The 17,808-nt window shown below is 40.4% G+C and overlaps 2 protein-coding genes across 3 annotated transcripts; one reads left to right on the forward strand and one right to left on the reverse strand.

Annotated features, from left to right (window-relative positions):
• Window positions 1–1,745: 1,745 nt before the first annotated feature.
• Window positions 1,746–4,768, reverse strand: LOC114549982 (beta-2-microglobulin). Its single transcript, XM_028570368.1, has 4 exons — window positions 4,616–4,768; window positions 3,269–3,541; window positions 2,325–2,358; window positions 1,746–2,241 (listed from the first exon to the last, which is right to left on the reverse strand). Exons 1-3 carry the CDS (start codon window positions 4,677–4,679, stop codon window positions 2,345–2,347), a joined length of 351 nt encoding a protein of 116 aa, XP_028426169.1. The 5' UTR covers window positions 4,680–4,768; the 3' UTR covers window positions 1,746–2,241; window positions 2,325–2,344.
• A 3,313-nt stretch (window positions 4,769–8,081) lies between these two features.
• tmbim4 (transmembrane BAX inhibitor motif containing 4) lies at window positions 8,082–14,415 on the forward strand. Of its 2 annotated transcripts, XR_003691653.1 has the most exons (8): window positions 8,082–8,284; window positions 9,335–9,443; window positions 10,737–10,842; window positions 11,774–11,807; window positions 11,905–12,022; window positions 12,146–12,191; window positions 13,951–14,234; window positions 14,325–14,415. XR_003691653.1 is itself a non-coding variant. In XM_028570812.1 (7 exons), exons 1-7 carry the CDS (start codon window positions 8,194–8,196, stop codon window positions 14,155–14,157), a joined length of 711 nt encoding a protein of 236 aa, XP_028426613.1. In that variant the 5' UTR covers window positions 8,082–8,193; the 3' UTR covers window positions 14,158–14,415. The 2 variants fall into 2 exon arrangements, 1 of the variants encoding a protein (XP_028426613.1); XM_028570812.1 differs by having other exon boundaries at window positions 13,951–14,415.
• Window positions 14,416–17,808: the final 3,393 nt, after the last annotated feature.

Raw genomic sequence — 17,808 nt, forward strand, 5'->3', positions numbered from 1 at the left:
TGTTGCCCTCTGTGGCGCAGTTCTATACTGTCTATGGTTCTATTCTGTCAAATAAAGAAACCCTCCATGTTTGTTTGAGCTGCCTACGAGTTGCTAGCTTGCTAGTCGCCATAGTTGATGTGTTTTGTGATATCAGTTATTCCTCACACACAAAGATAGGCCTACTATTGACATACAGTACTTATTATTTTGTCATTTGAAAAGAAAAGTCAACCACAGCAGTGGGAATACTATCTGAAATTGTTCAAAGTTAATTTTATTTGTCATTTCACAACACGGGTTGCACAATGGCATGTATTTGTAAATAGTAGCAATTTAGCAATGCAAATATTTAAAAAGGAATAGATAAATGTACACATATACACACACAAAATATGTACAGAATGACAACATTTAAACAGTGTTTCCACTGAATATTGCTTATAGCACTGTGATAAATCACCTGATGTTATTATAACAAGCCACTTCCTTATACTAGTCATATGATAGGCATTTCTCACCGATCACAGGGGATATTGAGTTTATTTGTGATTTCTGTGAATTTATTTATTTAAGAATGTTCTGGGTGGATGTCAGACAAACTTTCTAAAAAAGAAATTTAAGATGATCGTTTGATCTGCCATATTTGAGTCCAGAACAGATTGAGATTTAATTTGTTATTCTTTTTGTTGTTGTAAAATTCCATATTCATAAGAAAAAAAGGGTCAGGAACCAAGTCAACTTTACTGCACTTTATTAATGCATTTCAGCAGTAAAACACAATCGTATTTGATTTTAAAAACCATCAATACCTTTAAGTTAATACATGATTATATGATGTACATAACACAAACGCTGACATTATAACATGTAAATGATTTTTCTTGTCCTATCTTTTGTTCTTGTTTTTTACTGTCTATTTTTTCTTTTCTTTTTACATCTATATAGTATGACCTTTTGTAGTAGTAGGAAAAGCACACCAATTACCCTAATGATGGCTCTGTTTTTAGTAAGAGTGTACAGTGAGCAAGCATGCACAATACCAGGCAGCTGAAATCTTAATAGTATTATTTGCACCTGTGCTTTTCCTGCTGTGGGAAAGGCCTGTCGATGAAGCAAGTTCACTCGCAAAAGAAATATATAATATCTCTGTGTTGTTGTTGCTGATTTTGTTTTCATTTTTGAATGTTCACTTGCTCTTCTGCTGTCAAGTAGTCCGTTTCCAGCTAGTCCTCAAGATGACAATACAGCAGCATGATAGACTGATCTGCCACCACAATGATAAAACTGTTTGAAATCAAAAATCACACTTTTAGTGAAGCCACTAATCAGAGGATCAATGTTAAATAGTTATGACACAAATAACAGCAAATATCATTCACATTATCTTAACGTTCCCTTGCTGATACTCAACTTTCTAGATTATTAAGTGACTCGTTTCTCGTGATATTTAAAATAGTATGACATGTAATTAATGTATATATACACTTAGGGACAGCTGTCCTTATAGTATAATAGTAGTTTTCTCTGTGATCAACATTCCACTGCCTGCCGTAAATGCATGTGTCCCAGGTGGAACCCTGACCTGAAAGGGAACATTCTAGGTGACTTTTTTTTTTTTGCCCACCTGAAATGGATACATATGGATCCATACGTGTTACCATGTTCTACTTCATAAAGCCACAAAGACAACGTGTCGATCAATATCCCTATGATACAAGTATACATTGTAGAGGTTTATGTTAAAAAAAAATGAAGACATCAAGGCATTTTTATGAGGCATTTTATTTAATAGAGGGCACTGACCCTACCTTAAATCACAAATCGAAATAGTTTAACATAACTTTTACTTGGTCTGGAAAGAAAACTCAATTTGTGTCTTTATAACTCTGACCAATTACAATTTGATTGCCTCGTTTAGGTACAGGAAAGAGTTGTGTACAGAAAAAACTAACTTCTATCACTTCATTTTAATATACTGTACATACATTTTATTATCAAAGGCTGGAATATAAGCAATCTAAGCAACACACCGCTACATTACAAAATGTCTAAAATGTCCCCGCAGCCCATGCATTCTCTCACATTAAATTAGTAAATGAAAATTCCCCCTGAATATCATATTGATTTTTGTTGTTTCGTTAAAAGAAAAGCTAGGACGTCCGGAGAAACTGTGATCCTGTTAATTGGAGATGTGAAGAATTATTTGCCGGATGGGGGGGGGCCCAAAACATCCGGCGTCGATCTGGACGTGGCAGCAGCCTGCAGCAGACAACGACAAATCAACATCTGACAATACAACGTGACACGCACTTCACTGGAGGATAAACAGGACGAGAACTCACCAGTCTGGGCCTGCTCACGGTTACATGTTTGGCTCTATCAAAAAAAGAAAAAAAACATACAGAAGATCTTTTTTTTTATCAATCTCAGAAAAGCTGGTGAAGCAGCATTACACTTATACCAGTTAATCTTTACTCCATATTATGCATTGACGTGCTTTACGTTGCATTTGATTTAATTTTGTCTCAGGCCAATGACTTGATGCATGTCTATAATTGTGTATTTTGCTGCAGACATGTATCAAGATGCATATATATAAAAAATCTCCATTAATAAAATAATGCAATTCTCTTTAACCCTTGTGTTGTCTTCCTGTAGATCGTGATTTTTTGGGCTCTTTTCCAAACTTTTTTTGACGCTTTTTGAAACGTTTGTGTCACTGTTTTCCAACGCATTTTTAATGACATGGTTAAAAAACATAATTTAAATGACATAATACCTTTTTTGTTTAAAGAAAATAGAAATTGTGGATTATTTTGACTGATAGTTAAGATCAGCAGATGTTGAGTGGATCACAGTTTATTTAAAATGCTATAAAATTGACAAAAACAAACAAAAAAAAACACCCACAATTCAATGAAAGTAATCATTAATTCTACCTGCCAAGAATGTTACATGGCTTCCATACAACGTACATCCACGCATTCATGTTATTTTGGGGCAATTTGGTTCAAAGAAACCCATAATTCTGATATAAAAATGGGTCAAATTTCACGCCCGAGGACAACACAAGGGTTACATTTAGAGAACGTTTTGTCAGCCTTGGCAAAAGTATGTGGTCTCTGAGTGTCTTCAGGTTTACTGCTATCATTCCTTTCTTCCTAATGTCTCTTTTCATTGCCTTGACTTTTCTGGCTGCATCAAATGCTGATACAGTTTGAATTTCTCTGTCCACTCCTCGGTTATGAGAATATTACAACACACGTTTGGGCTGATCCGTACTCACCCCAGGCGTAGTCTTTCACGGTGTTTCCATGAGTGACTTTGCAGGTGTACTTCTCTCCGTCCATGGGTTTGAAGGGCACACTCTTTGTCAGATGGAAGTGCCAGTTCTGTTTGAAGGCCAGGTCGGTCTGCTTGGCGTTGGGGAGCTCCACCCCATCCTTCATGACCTGGATGGTGATGTCAGGGGGGTGGAAGCCAGTCACGTGGCAGATCAGGGTGTTATCAATCCCGAACTCTCCTGGACTGTGGCTGTACACCTGAACCTTGGGGGGAGCTAGAGGCAAAACGGGGAAGGGAATGACGCCAAACCACCATTACACAAGGGACTGAGTCGAGCACATTTAAAAAGAAAATGAAAGCACTTTACTTTTAAACGATGAAGTTTGCCGGTGGTACGGACACGAAGAAATCTACATTGAAAAAAAATTATTGTACTAATTGCTTTCCTATTATAAAGCACCAGTGGCAATTTAGACCCTTTTTGTAGGGGGTGCTCAAGACCTTAGCTATTGTTTACACCTCATTATCAATTAATTTGATTCTGGAAGTGCATAAAGGGACATAAAGTAGTTTTTTCACATGTTCAACATTTTGCATTTATCCAGTGAAATTACTGATTTTGCAGTTAAGATTTTTGCAAGCCCCTGTATCCGAATCACATTCTCATTAGGGGGCTGAGCCCCCCTTAAAGGTCTGATCCTAGAATCTCCCCTGTAAAAGCACATATTGGAACCCCTCAAATCAAATCCCCTTCAATGTTAGCTGACTGAACAACAGAAAATGGAATAAATGTTGCACAGTCATCCTCCGAAATCTTCATCAGTATCTGTGTGTGTGTGTGTGTGTGTGTGTGTGTGCCAGTGGAGGGTGTTGTCACAGCAGAGCTGGGATTACAGGAAACCGAAAGCAAATGCAGACTGTTGAGGGGAATTCCACCGAATTAAAAACATGACAGACAAGTTGTATAATGTTTCTCTCCTTTAACTATGACTCTTACATCAGCCTCTTACAGAGCCCGAGCAGCTTATTAGAGATGTAGGCCTACACCTTGTGGCCTGTTTGGACTCAGCCCTGGTTATTCATCTGTGATGTAGTTTGATGGCAGACACCAAGGATGGAGGCCATTTTACTTAAGATAATTTCTTGTTCCAACAGTTACATTGTACATCATTTTTTAAATCGTGTTTCTTTTTTGTATTGTAATCTATGTTATGTAATCTATGTATGTTTTTTTGTCTACGCACCAAAACACCTAAGCAAATTCCTTGTATGTGAAAACATAACTTGGCAATAAACCGGATTCTGATTAAGTTACAGCTTCAAAAAAAGAAAAATAAATAGTACTTACTGTGTTTGGAATCAGCTGCAAAGGAGACAGCTACCAGGGCTGCTAGACACCAAGTAAGCATCATGGTCGATCGGATCCTTTTTGGTATGTTTTACAGAACTCAGATGCGTCTTATCTGCTTTCTCAAAAGAGCTAAACTAAAGTGAAAGTAGAGCGCGGAGCACAATTATCCAGTGTCCTGAGACAGCCCCACCACACCACACCAGCCAATCAGGAATTCCCATCACACTGTTACTAGGTAAAATATGTCCAAACAGGTTTGGTTCATTGTGTACAAGGAGGCTTGTGGAAACTCCCTGAAGACCCACATTCACCTCTCACGTGCCCCGAAAAACTGCATCTAAGAACAGATCAACATGACAGGAAGGATGTATTTTATATAGAGATATTATTTTCATACCCCCCTGCTTTGTTTGTTCCTCTATTTCCCTTAATATCTTCAAGTCTTACAATCCTTTCCTGTCCCCCGTTGCTTCCTGTAATCTAATTTCGTTGTATATTAACTATGCTTTATTTTGTGGTCATAAGCAATATCTTGCCCTCAATGTTCCTCATGAGGCTATATACTATATAAAACTATATAATTCGCATGTATTATATAGTATTGTATAGTATTATATAGGTGACGAGGACCCTCTTGTGAAATAAATCACAGAGACCATGGCCAGACTAAAGAAAAAAAAACTACTATAAGTCAGTGATCTTCAATAGGGGGTCCGCGACCCCTGGGGGGTCCTCAGAGTCACTGCAGGGCTGCCGCCAAATTATTGTTTAATAATATTTTGTTTTTAAAAAAAGCGTAAAGGCCATCAGAAAGTTTTTGGTTTTGGTTTTGTAAAAGCTGTACACATTATTGTAGGCCCAGTTATACTACATACACACACACATGTACATATATATATATATATATATATATATATATATATATATTGCCTTTGGAATTAAAATAGCCCCCCCACATCATCACATAGCGTTCACCATACCTGGAGATTGGCATGGGGTACTTTCCATACTCACTTTATACAATGTTGTTGCCAGTGGTTTAGACATTAATGGCTGTGTGTTGAGTTATTTTAGTTATACAAGCTTTACACTTAATACTTTACATTGTAGCAAAGTGTAATGTCTTCATTGTTGTCCCATTAAAAGATATAATTAAATATTTACTAAAATGTGAGCGGAGTACTCGTTTGTGAGATACGGTGTGTCTGTTTATATATATATACAGTGGGGGAAATAAGTATTTGACCCCTTGCTGATTTTGCAGGTTTGCCCACTTACAAAGAATGCAAAAATCTACAATTTTAATCATATGTACATTCTAACAGTGAAAGACAGAATCCCAAAGAAAATTCCAGAAAATCACATCATATGAATTTATTAAAATTGATAACCATCTGATGAGGAAAAACAAGTATTTGACCCCCTGGACAAAACAGCATGTAAATATTTTGTAGAAAAGCCATTATTGGCCAACACAGATGTCAAACGGTTTTTATAGTTGGTGACAAGGTTTGTGCACATTTCGGCAGGGATGTTGGCCCACTCCTCCCTGCAGACAGCCTCCAAATCATTCAGGTTCCGAGGTTGTCGCCTGGCAACTCGAATTTTAAGCTCCCTCCAAAGATTTTCAATCGGATTCAGGTCTGGAGACTGGCTAGGCCACTCCAGAACCTTGATGTGCTTCTTCTTCAGCCACTCTTTTGTTGCTTTGGCGGTGTGCTTAGGGTCGTTGTCGTGCTGAAACACCCATCCTCGACCCATCTTCAGCTCTCTCACTGAGGGAAGGAGATGTCGGTCCAGAATTCCACGATACATGGCCCCGTCCATCCTCCCCTCAATACGATGGAGTTGTCCCGTCCCCTTGGCTGAAAAGCACCCCCAAAGCATGATGTTGCCACCACCATGCTTGACGGTGGGGATGGTGTTCTTTGGGTTGTACTCGGTGTTCTTTGCCCTCCAAACACGACGAGTTGAGTTGAGGCCAAAAAGTTCTATTTTGGTCTCATCTGACCACATCACCTTCTTCCAGGCCTCTTCTCAGTCGTCCAGGTGGTGAATGGCGAACTTCATGCGGGCCTGTACATGTTTCTTCTTGAGCAGGGGACCTTGCGTGCGCTGCAGGATTTCAATCCATGACGGCGTAGTGTGTTACCAACCGTTTCTTTTGTAACTGTGGTCCCAGCTGCCTTCAGTTGATTCATCAGTTCCCCCCCTTGTGGTTTTGGGATGATTCCTCACCGTTCGCATGATCAGGGACACCCCACGAGGCAAGATCTTGTGTGGAGGCCCAGACCGAGGGAGGTTGGCGGTGGTGTGGTGCTTCTTCCATTTCCTGATAACTGCACCGACAGTTGATCTTTTCTCTCCAAGTTGCTTTCCGATTCTCTTGTAGCCCATCCCAGCCTTGTGCAGATCAACAATCTTGTCCCTGATGTCCGTAGAAAGCTCTTTGGTCTTGCCCATGGTGGTGATGTTGGATTTTGGTTGTTTGGGTGTTGACAGGTGTCTTTTATACAGGTAACGAGGTGAGGCAGGTGTATTTGATGTAGATAATTGGTTCGGATTGGGGCTGTGTCTTAAAGAAAGACTAACTGGCTTGTAGGAGCCAGAATACTTGCTGTTTGTCCAGGGGGTCAAATACTTGTTTTTCCTCATCAGATGGTTTTCAATTTTAATAAATTCATATGATGTGATTTTCTGGAATTTTCTTTGGGATTCTGTCTTTCCCTGTTAGAATGTACATATGATTAAAATTGTAGATTTTTGCATTCTTTGTAAGTGGGCAAACCTGCAAAATCAGCAAGGGGTCAAATACTTATTTCCCCACTGTATACTTTGTTCTAGTCATATATATATATATATATATATATATATATATATATATATATATATATATATATATATATATATATATATATATATATGACTAGAACAAAGCATAGGCCCTTACATATTCAGAATATTTGATACCCTTAAAATCACACGTGGCCCCAGCCTGGGCCCTCCTTCCATTGGAAATAGTCTCAAACCGCCATTACTTCCTTCCCTTGGGCAGCAGCAGGGCTTCTTGCTTTTCTTAACAATAATAATTCATAATTTAAGCTCTACTGGCACCATTTTGTTATTGTTTTGGAACAATGGTGATGTTTCCATTGTTTCCTTAATGGTGTCCATTATCTTATTCATGTGACACTGTGGTAGAGCCTGTTCCAATAAAAAAAAAAAAACTCACAGTTTATTTTTCAAAAAGAGGTTGTTTCTATTCCACCTTATGTTTAGCTATATACTTACACACATTTATGCTGTAAAATAGTTAAGGGTAGTGTATTGTGTTCTCTGTGTGCAACCTGAAACTGTTTTTTTATCAGCCTATTATTTATTCCGTCACTCAGCATTGTCCCTTGTACATAGTCAATAAAGATTGTCGAAAAAAAGAGAGCTTTACTTTTTTTTTAAACTCAGCTCGCCGACGTCACTGCAGCGTAAACACAAGTATTTCCGTCTGGTTTCCGTATTCTCCTCCATCCACAGAATCTACCTTTCTTTACCTAACGTTAGCTGAGAACAGTAACACGATGAGTAGTGAAACATACCCCAGGTCTTCTATTGAAGACGACTTCAACTATGGCACCAATGTTGCTACAGCCAGTGTCCAGATACGTATGGGTAAGCAAAACAAAGCTTGCGTCGTAGCTAGTGCTAACGGCACTTTAGCCACGTCAGCTAACGCTAGTAACGTTAAACGTTACTTACTTACTCTAGAAATATACATTAACGTTACTGCCGCTGACTGTTGTTATTCTAGCTAACATTGTATCCGTAACAACCACGTATTACCTCGGTGTCACAAAAAGCCAGCCCAGTATTAACTGGATAGCACTGGTTAAAACATTACGTTAGCTACAGTGTCAATGTTGTTAGCATTGGTCTCTTAAGGGTTTTACCTGACGTTGTTGGCTTAAGTTGAACGAGCCAAACCTATGTTTACTATTAAAGAAACGTATCCAGCTGCAGTGGTGGAAGAAGTAACGTTACAGAGATCTTTTATTTAAGTAGCTAGACGTAACGTTAATACAGTGTAGAAATACTGTTTTATTTATTTTTAAATATTTTTTGGAGGGCATTTTTAGGCCTTTATTTTGATAGGAAAGCTGAAGACATGAAAGGGGAAAGAGAGAGAGAGAGAATATCACATGGAGCAAAGAAGGTCGGAGTCGAACCCGGCTCCGCTGCGTCGAGGAGTAAACCTCTGTATATGGGCGCCCGTTCTACCAACTGAGCTATCCCAGCGTAGAAATACTGTTAAATACAGTTAACGAGTAGGCCTAATTTATTCAAAATATGACTTAAGTAAACTGCTGGGTAGCTTGTGAACCTTCACCTGGGACCAAAAAAGTCTTGTCTCAATCATTAATAGTACGCGTGCCCATATGTAAATGTTTACTCCTCGACGCAGTGGGCCCGGGTTCGACTCTGACCTGCGGCCCGTTGATGCATGTCCCCCTCCCCAGCTGTCCTGTCAAAATAAAGGCCGAAAATGCCCTCAAAATTTACTTGAGTAAATGTAGTTGATTACTTTCCACCACTGTCCAGCTGTTAATACGGGTTCACATGTTAGATAGTTAGCTGTTATGTACAAATGTCATTGCCTCAAGTGTACAGTCCAGCTGATGGTTTCTGTGTGGTTTTGACCCCATTGCTGTCTTTGTTAATCAGACTTCCTCAGGAAGGTGTACACCCTGCTCAGCCTGCAGATAATTCTGACCACAGCCACCTCGGCCCTCTTCATGTTCTCTCAACCCATCAAGGAGTTTGTCCACGCCAGGTGAGGACGGTCTGATTAGATGTCAAGATGAGAAGGGACAACTTCTGAAGTGAATATATTATCTGTGTGTTATAATGAAGATACACGCCCTCATACTCTTCTTCTGACTGGCTAGTAGTCCTTACCTAGGTACTGTCAGGGCACGCCCTCATACTCTTCTTCTGACTGGCTAGTAGTCCTTACCTAGGTACTGTCAGGGCACGCCCTCATGCTCTTCTTCTGACTGGCTAGTAGTCCTGACCTAGGTACTGTCAGGGCACGCCCTCATACTCTGCTTCTGACTGGCTAGTAGTCCTTACCTAGGTACTGTCAGGGCACGCCCTCATACTCTTCTTCTGACTGGCTAGTAGTCCTTACCTAGGTACTGTCAGGGCTCGCCCTCATACTCTTCTTCTGACTGGCTAGTAGTCCTTACCTAGCTACTGCAGCATGTGCGACTCCCAACAAAGATGGAACAGAAGTGTGATGCCTCACTCTGTAGCTAAAACAGAGAGCTCAACACACAGGGTGAAAATAGCTGCAGCAATGTGCAGTACAACCAAAACATGGGGCTTTTTTAAAATTAAACCACACAAGCCTATTCTGATATAACTTCTAAATACAATTATGAACCTGAAAATGAGCATAATATGAGCAGTTTAAATTAATTGTATTATTTAGATACTATTTCGATAATCAAACAATCGGTTGAAAGTAAAGATTCTCTGATTCCAGCTTGTTAAATGTGAATATTGTTCTAGTTTCTTCTCTCCTCTGTGACGGTAAACTGAATATCTTTGAGTTGTGGACAAATCAAGACATTTGAGGACGTCATCTTGGGACTTTGGCAAACACTGATCCACATATTTCAAAATTTTCTCACATTTTAGAGACAAAACTTTTCTCGACTAATCAAATCGAGAAAATAATCGACAGATTAATCGACAATAAAAGTAGTCGTTAGTTGCAGTCCTACCCATTAGTTAATGAACATATAGCCTACAACAATATCCAATTGCAATCCTGTGTTGAAGGGAAATTTCACCCAAATCACATAAAACAGATTTGTCGGGATTGTGAGATATCTTAAAGTTGTGCTGCCACCCCATAACATAGGCGTTGCGTTTATGATTTTCTGCAAAGCTAGACACATGCGGTGTGTTTGCATGTCTGTATAGTCCTATTTTGACCATTTTTGAAAACCTGATTAACAACTGATGTTGGAATTGGTTGGTCGTGTACATCTTCTCTGACTAATATTTCTGAAGCTTGTGTTGGCTGTGTTTTGTGACTGTGTTCTGGTTCCTCCCCCAGTCCTGCTGTGGTTTTGGTTTCGGCTCTGGGCTCTCTGGTTCTCCTGCTGGCCCTGGCCGTGTACAGACACCAGCATCCAGTCAACCTCTACCTGCTGCTTGTATTTGTAAGCCCTTTTTTGTGTCCAGTCTGTTAAGTCCTAATTGTTGGCTAAATGTTAGGGGCCGTAACATTTAGGTTGGCTGGCCGGTGAATGTAACCTCTGTTAAGCCGGAGCACCGCAATAAATCCTACACTGTCCAGCACTCACACATGGTGTAGAGCAGTGGTTCTCAAATGGGGGTACGTGTCCCCCTAGGGGTACTCTGGAGGACTGCGGGGGGGGGTACGTGACATTTTTAGCCAAATGTTTTTTTCAGCTCCAAGGCTATAGTTACTTCTACTGTCTTTTTTTTGTGTCTGTTTTTGAAGTTTGTCACCATTTATTTATTTTTTTTTTTTTTTTTGAAGGTCTTGTCATTGGTTTTGACCTATTCTTGCCTTTCTTCCTTACTTTGTTCTACTGTCAGTTTTTGTCTCTTTTTTTCAAAGTTTTTTTCCTGCTTTTTTCAGTTTTTGTCACTTTTTTCGAAGTTTGTCGCTTATTTTAAATTTTTGTCCCTTTTGTCGCCCTTGTGTTGCCTTCCTGCTTTCTACTATGTTTTTTCCGAAGTTTTTATTATTATTTTCGACCTTATTTGCCTTACTTCCTTCCTTCTACCATCTTTTTTGTTTTTGTTTGTTTTGCCGTTATTTTTTTAAGTTAAGTTTTTGTCTCCATTTGTCCTCATCTAAATGTGTTCCAGGTCCAAGGCTGTTGTTTAGTAAATCTATCGCTGACATCGCTGTATTCTTCCTCTTTATAGAGACTTTGGTTTCTCTACAAAAAATGATTCGCGCTGGTATATGGCTTAAAAACACTGTTCAAAGGGGGGGAACGTTATTGAAAAAAGCTGGAGAACCACTGGTGTAGAGTGTGAAGGTTTCATGTTGTGATGCTAGCTCCGCTGCTCCGTCACTGTCCTCCTTTATTTATCAGAATTTTGTCTTCTTTTCAGACTCTGCTGGAAGCAGTTTCTGTGGCCACAGCTCGTAAGTGTTTTTGAAGGAGTTTGGTCACTTTCCGTGGTTTGAGCCTGTTTGCAGACTGTCCTGACTGCAGAGTCTCTCTCTCTCTCTCTCTCCGCAGTGACCTTCTATGAATACTCCACCGTGCTGCAAGCCTTGTTCCTGACCTGTGCTGTGTTTGCTGGACTGACAGTCTACACCTTGCAGTCCAAGAGAGACTTCAGCAAAATGGGAGCAGGGTGAGTGTGTCATGGCTGCTGCAGTGTTTTTTTTTTTTTTTTTTTTTTTTAATCAAAGCTGTATTCTTCCTATAGAGGGAGCCCCCCAAGACTGACTGTACCTGATCTGTTCTGTCTTCACAGGCTGTTCGCCTGTCTGTGGATCCTCCTCATTGCAAGCTTCATGAGGGTAAGTAACATGTTAGCGTGTCTTTCATATGATATAAATAAAAAAGGGAGACAACGAAGAGGCCTGCGTTCAGACAGAAAACGGCACTACAGATGCTAGAGGTCAAATCTGATCCAGGAAGCCTGGTGTGAGTAACCGATCCACAAGTCTGAAGGCTTATCAGAATCGAATATAGAGAAAGGATTTTACAATTCTGGAAAGTTATCACAGGGACATGTAATCTTCCATCTTGTTTATCTAGCAGAATGCACGGTAATGTACCTGTAGTGTATGTTTGGCCAAAGCAGCACCTTGTCAGATGCCAGGTTTGACTTTTTTCGCCTACAACTCCATGTTCCTTTGCCAGATCACTCTGTGTCGTGACTCCTATGGCCTTAAAAAATGGCCTCAAGTCAGTCAGCCACAGAGAAAAGAAAACCGAAAGAAAAAAAGATGTCCAAAGAAAAAGAAAGTAAAAATAAACAAACAACAGAAAGAGAAACAATATAACATAACGTAAGAAAAAAATATGTATTCAAGTTTTTGAAGTATGTTTGTCTCTGTGGAGTGTTATTTATTTTTTATATATCCACTCTGATGAGTGCTTATTTCATACCCAACGGCCAGAGAGCAGGATATAAGTATGATGAATGCTATCCGTCAGTAGCATTATACAGTAAAGCATATACAATGCAAAGAAAGCATGTATACATGTAAAGAAAGCATGAATGCATACAGAGTCAGTGGAACGTTGCTGTAGGCAATGCAAAGTTAGGCAAAGCTCAAGCTGAAACCTGTTTCACTTTTGCCGTGATCCTAAATTGCATGGTCCCTGTTCACAGATGTGTAGAGACAGAAATGAGCCTTACACGCAGAAACCGACACACCACACACATGGCTGTGGGTATGGGTTGTTATAGAAAGTCATATTGTCAGTCAGGAAACTAAGAGTTAAGAGTCAGTGTCAGTGGGGGTCAGGGGTAGTCTGGCTATAACCAGACCAAACAAACTGTTTGTGTCTGGGTCGAGAGGGGATCGGCTACAATCTTTCCTGCCCCGCCTCAGCCTCCCGGAGGCACACAGGTCCTGGAGAGACTGCAGATCCAGCCAATCCCCTTCTCAGCAGGGCAACGTTACGCTGCACTCTGCCCTTGTCCTGAACAGAGGCAGCAGCGTATACCAGGTGGTGACGGAGCAGGTGAGGATGGAGGCAACGATGGCAGTGCAGAAGTGCACCATTGTTGTCTTTTGACGGGTTGAACTTCTTCAGCTGTCACAGGAAGTACGCCCCCTGTTGTGTGCATTTATTATTATTTTTTTTGACCAGGGAGCTGATGTTCAGCTCTCACTCGAGGTCCCTGGGAGATGATGGAGCCCAGGAAGCAGAAAGACTCCACAATGTTGACCGTGGAGTCACCCAGGGTGATGGGGGCGGGTGGGGCCTGCGTCCTTCCTAAAGTTTGTCCCATGCGTCGGTGTCTAAATGACTAATGTGAACAAAACTCTTTTGAAATTGGTCCAGCATTGAGCGAGTAACGCTGTAACCGGCAGCCGCAAAACGGGCTAAGTAATCCTATAGGACAGATGTGCAGCGTCAATTTCAGTCCCAAGTTCTGTTTTTGCCACCAACAGGCTCAGATTGTTATTCTGTTATTCAGTGTCTGCCTTCATTATGGAAAGGATCCCTACAGAGACGGACCTTTCTTTTTTATTAAATCGTAAGATCCCTTCTGATGAGCCAGAACGGGCCTCCTTCATGCTGACTCTGTTCCCTCCGCAGCTCTTCTTCAACAGTGACGGCACCGAGCTGGTCATGGCCGGAGCCGGGGCCCTGGTCTTCTGCGGCTTCATCATCTACGACACCCACCTGCTGATGAAGCAGCTCTCCCCCGAGGAGCACATCCTGGCCTCCATCAACCTCTACCTGGACATTGTCAACCTCTTCCTGCACATCCTGCGTCTCCTGGACTCCATGAAGAAGCACTGAAAGCCGCAGGGACAGCTTCAGACTCGGCTCAGTGGGGGCCCACAGATACGCCCGCGCTGTGATTACCCAGGGTTCATGTGAGTTTCTGTCCTGAAGTTGACCAAAACTGGGCTGTACCGAATGTCTTTATTTTCATTTTTCTTTTTTTTTTTGTCGTCCTATTTTAGGATGTCATCGCACCAACAAAGAAAAAATCCTCAATTAGAATAAAATGATTCAACGGATAATTATTATTATTATTATTATTATTATTATTATTATTATTATTATTATTATTATAGTGTTAGAGCTGAAATAGATTTTATGATTGCTGAGAGCTCCCCAAAAAGCCAACAAATATGGATTGAAGCTGAAGATTTAGTCCGGTAACTGCATGTTTCCAACGCTCTGGAGTGGAAATGTTTGGATAACACGAGTCAGATACGATCCTATGCAGCCACTACTGGAATATTAATTCTGCAAATAGTATAGGCTAATACTAATAATATTAGTGTAGTCTAACCTTTATCTGGTTCAGACAGAATGAATAGACATGCCAAAAAAAAAAACATTTGAATGTTGATTTAGAATTTGAATGTCAACGTTATTCGGTACAGCCTAGATTACAGGGTGGAAACCTGTCTGTGCCCGGTGAACTGTCTTTACCGGCGTCTCTGCACTTCATACTTCTGCTTATCTCCCCCATGATCCACTTTTTCTAGCTAATAGAGCTTTTGTAAAATAAAATGAAGTAGTTCTACAGTATATCAGTGAAGTTTGGAAACCAAAATGCACTCATTATATGTCACAGCCATCTGAGTGACACTACTTGATTTGATTTGGTATTGACCAAATACCTCTATATCGATACTGTGGCGATAATGTAGGGTTTGACAATTGGTGCTTTTGCGAAATATGCACACAATGAGATTTTAGATAAATAATCATCAGTTATGTTGATGTAATGACTATGTGGGTAAATAATGGAACCGTTACAACAGTACTCTACTGTAATGTAGCCTTTAAAACCAGGAAAATACAACCCTTATGTCATAAAAGGATATTTCCATATCCAAAATTTAAGACGATATCTAGTCTCATATATCGATATAGATATAATATCGATTTATTGCCCAGCCCTAGGCGTGACAGTGTTTCCGCGATCAATCATCCGATCCACGTACACGGTTGCTGTGACCGCTTACCACGCATATTAATGTTTAGAATAAACAGCTGACAAAAAACTGAAAGTGATTAGAAGCTTGGTTGACAATAAGGGGAATATAGTATCTCACATTTCTTATCCTTTCAAAATATTGAGACTTGGGTGCCCGGATAGCTCAGCTGGTAGAGCTGGCGCCCATATATAGAGGTTTACTCCTCGAGGCAGCAGGCCGGGGTTCGACTCTGACCTGCGGCCCTTTGCTGCCTGTCATCCCCCCTCTCTCTCCCCTTTCATGTCTTCAGCTGTCCTGTCAATAAAGACCTAAAATGCCCAAAAAATAATCTTTTAAAAAAAAAAGCCCTGGCCTGGACATGTTTTGCGCTTCTAAAAAAGGAACACAGTTGAGTTTCAAACACTAACGGTGAGTTGTAGGACATTTTGTCACAGGAGGCACTAGTGGGTGCTCTAACAAATGTAGGAAGGGCATTTTTGAAAGTATATTTTTCCAACAGTACAGGGTTTCATATTTCTCATTCCACGGATTTCTTCTGAAACTGAAATTACTGTGGAATGTTTTCAATGTTGTCAAAAATGAGTTTATATTCCATAAATTTCACTGCACCCCTCTCATGTTCCATATCTGCTTATAATGTACGTCAGCAGAAAGGTGACCCGTTGTATATTCAGTTTAATAATATTAATATATGTGATTGTACATATTGTAATGGTGTAAATGTACAGTTTAGTACCGAGGTACTTGTTGGTGAAGAGTGTAATCTTGAGCCTCGGGATATGGGTAAATGTTATGAAGGCCTTCGCTTTTACTGTTCTTAATGAATGATTTAATAAAAGGACCACATGTAATGTTTTTCATTTTCAAACTACAGTAGTGCATGTCTTAAATGAGCTGTAATTTACTCTTGGTTTTGTACTGGACTAAACGGCACATTTCTGTCTTCTCTGCCCTTGTGTTTGTTTTGTTGATTATGGTTTATGATTAATTTCTGGTCTCCTTTTGCCCTTTTAACTGCTGTAAACTCTGTTAAACATTCTTTATGGAGCTGCCACAGTCACGTCAAAATAAAGATTGCCGTATTTTCCAAATGGAAAAAGTATGGGGGAGAGGGGGGACTATCAGAGATGTATTGGACATATGGATTCCTCTTCTGGAACATCTTTCAGCTACTGTATACGTGCAACGTTGTTCATACTGCCGCAGAGCAGCAGGAACAAATACATTTAGTATTACAATTATAACTTTTTTTTCCAGAACCTTGCAAATTAATTTTATAATTTTTTCTGAAAGACTGTGCAGGGACATACCAACTGGCTTCAAAATATTAATAGGGGTGAAATCTTTCACTGTCACATAGGGCAATAAGCATTTTTAGGCACCAACCGAATCACCTCCTTAGTATCAAGTATCGAAAAAATGCCTCGTCATTCAACACCAAATTACAATACCCAGGGAGCAAATCTCATCCAAATTAAGCCTTAAGACTTGCAGTGTGAATGTAGCGTTCACACTGCAAGTCTTAAGGCTTAATTTGGATATTTTGTTTGGCTGTTCACGTGACCTTTTTAAAACGTGGCCTATATCAGTTCCAGTGTGAACTGTTTGCGGTTTCGAACTGGCCCGCATGCTCAAAAGAACAATAACAATGACATCAGACGCAGCACTAAAGTTAGGGAGGTTATGGAGGAAGTAAGAATTTTCACTTTTATTTCAAAATGTTTGTGTAATGACAGCCGTAACATTAATGATCAGGTGCTGAGGAGGAGGAGAATGTAGCTTTAAGGCTCTTCACCTTCCTTGGACACTGTTGCCATGTTCTCCTGTGTCCCCGTTCTTCCATTTAATTTGCTATTTGGTTACGGTATGATCCTTCTAGTTTTAAATGAATTGAAGTATCTCCCCATGCACTAATGAGGTCTAACACCTCCCTCTCCCTCCATTGACTTGCTCCATCACTGTTCTCCATGTTGTAGGCCTAGATCCATTGTGACAAATGTCGATGTAGATTGATGTAAAAGTCACATCAAATCCACCTTGGTTGTTCACACTGCGGCCGCATTGAAAAAAAAATCAGACCTGGGGCTTATTCAGGACCATATATGGAAGTGGTCTAAATCTGATATGAAAAAAACTCAGATCTGGGCCAGATTTGAGTGTTCACACTACTTCTGAAGAAGTCTGACCTGGTCACAACCCCCCAAAAAAATCAGATTTGGGCCATTTTTGCCTGCAGTCTGAACATAGCCATAGTCAGTGAGCCAATCCACATGCAGCGTGTTTCTACCAAGCTCCTCTTTTCACCCTGTGTGTTGAGCTCTCTGTTTTAGCTACAGAGTGAGGCATCTCACTTCTGTTCCATCTTTATTGGGAGTCGCACATGCTCAGTACCTAGGTAAGGACTACTAGCCAGTCAGAAGCAGAGTATGAGAGCGTGCCCTGACAGTACCTAAGTAAGGACTACTAGCCAGTCGGAAGCAGAGTATGAGGGCGT

This window comes from Perca flavescens, chromosome 23, assembly GCF_004354835.1.
Source record: "Perca flavescens isolate YP-PL-M2 chromosome 23, PFLA_1.0, whole genome shotgun sequence".
NCBI lineage: Eukaryota > Metazoa > Chordata > Actinopteri > Perciformes > Percidae > Perca > Perca flavescens.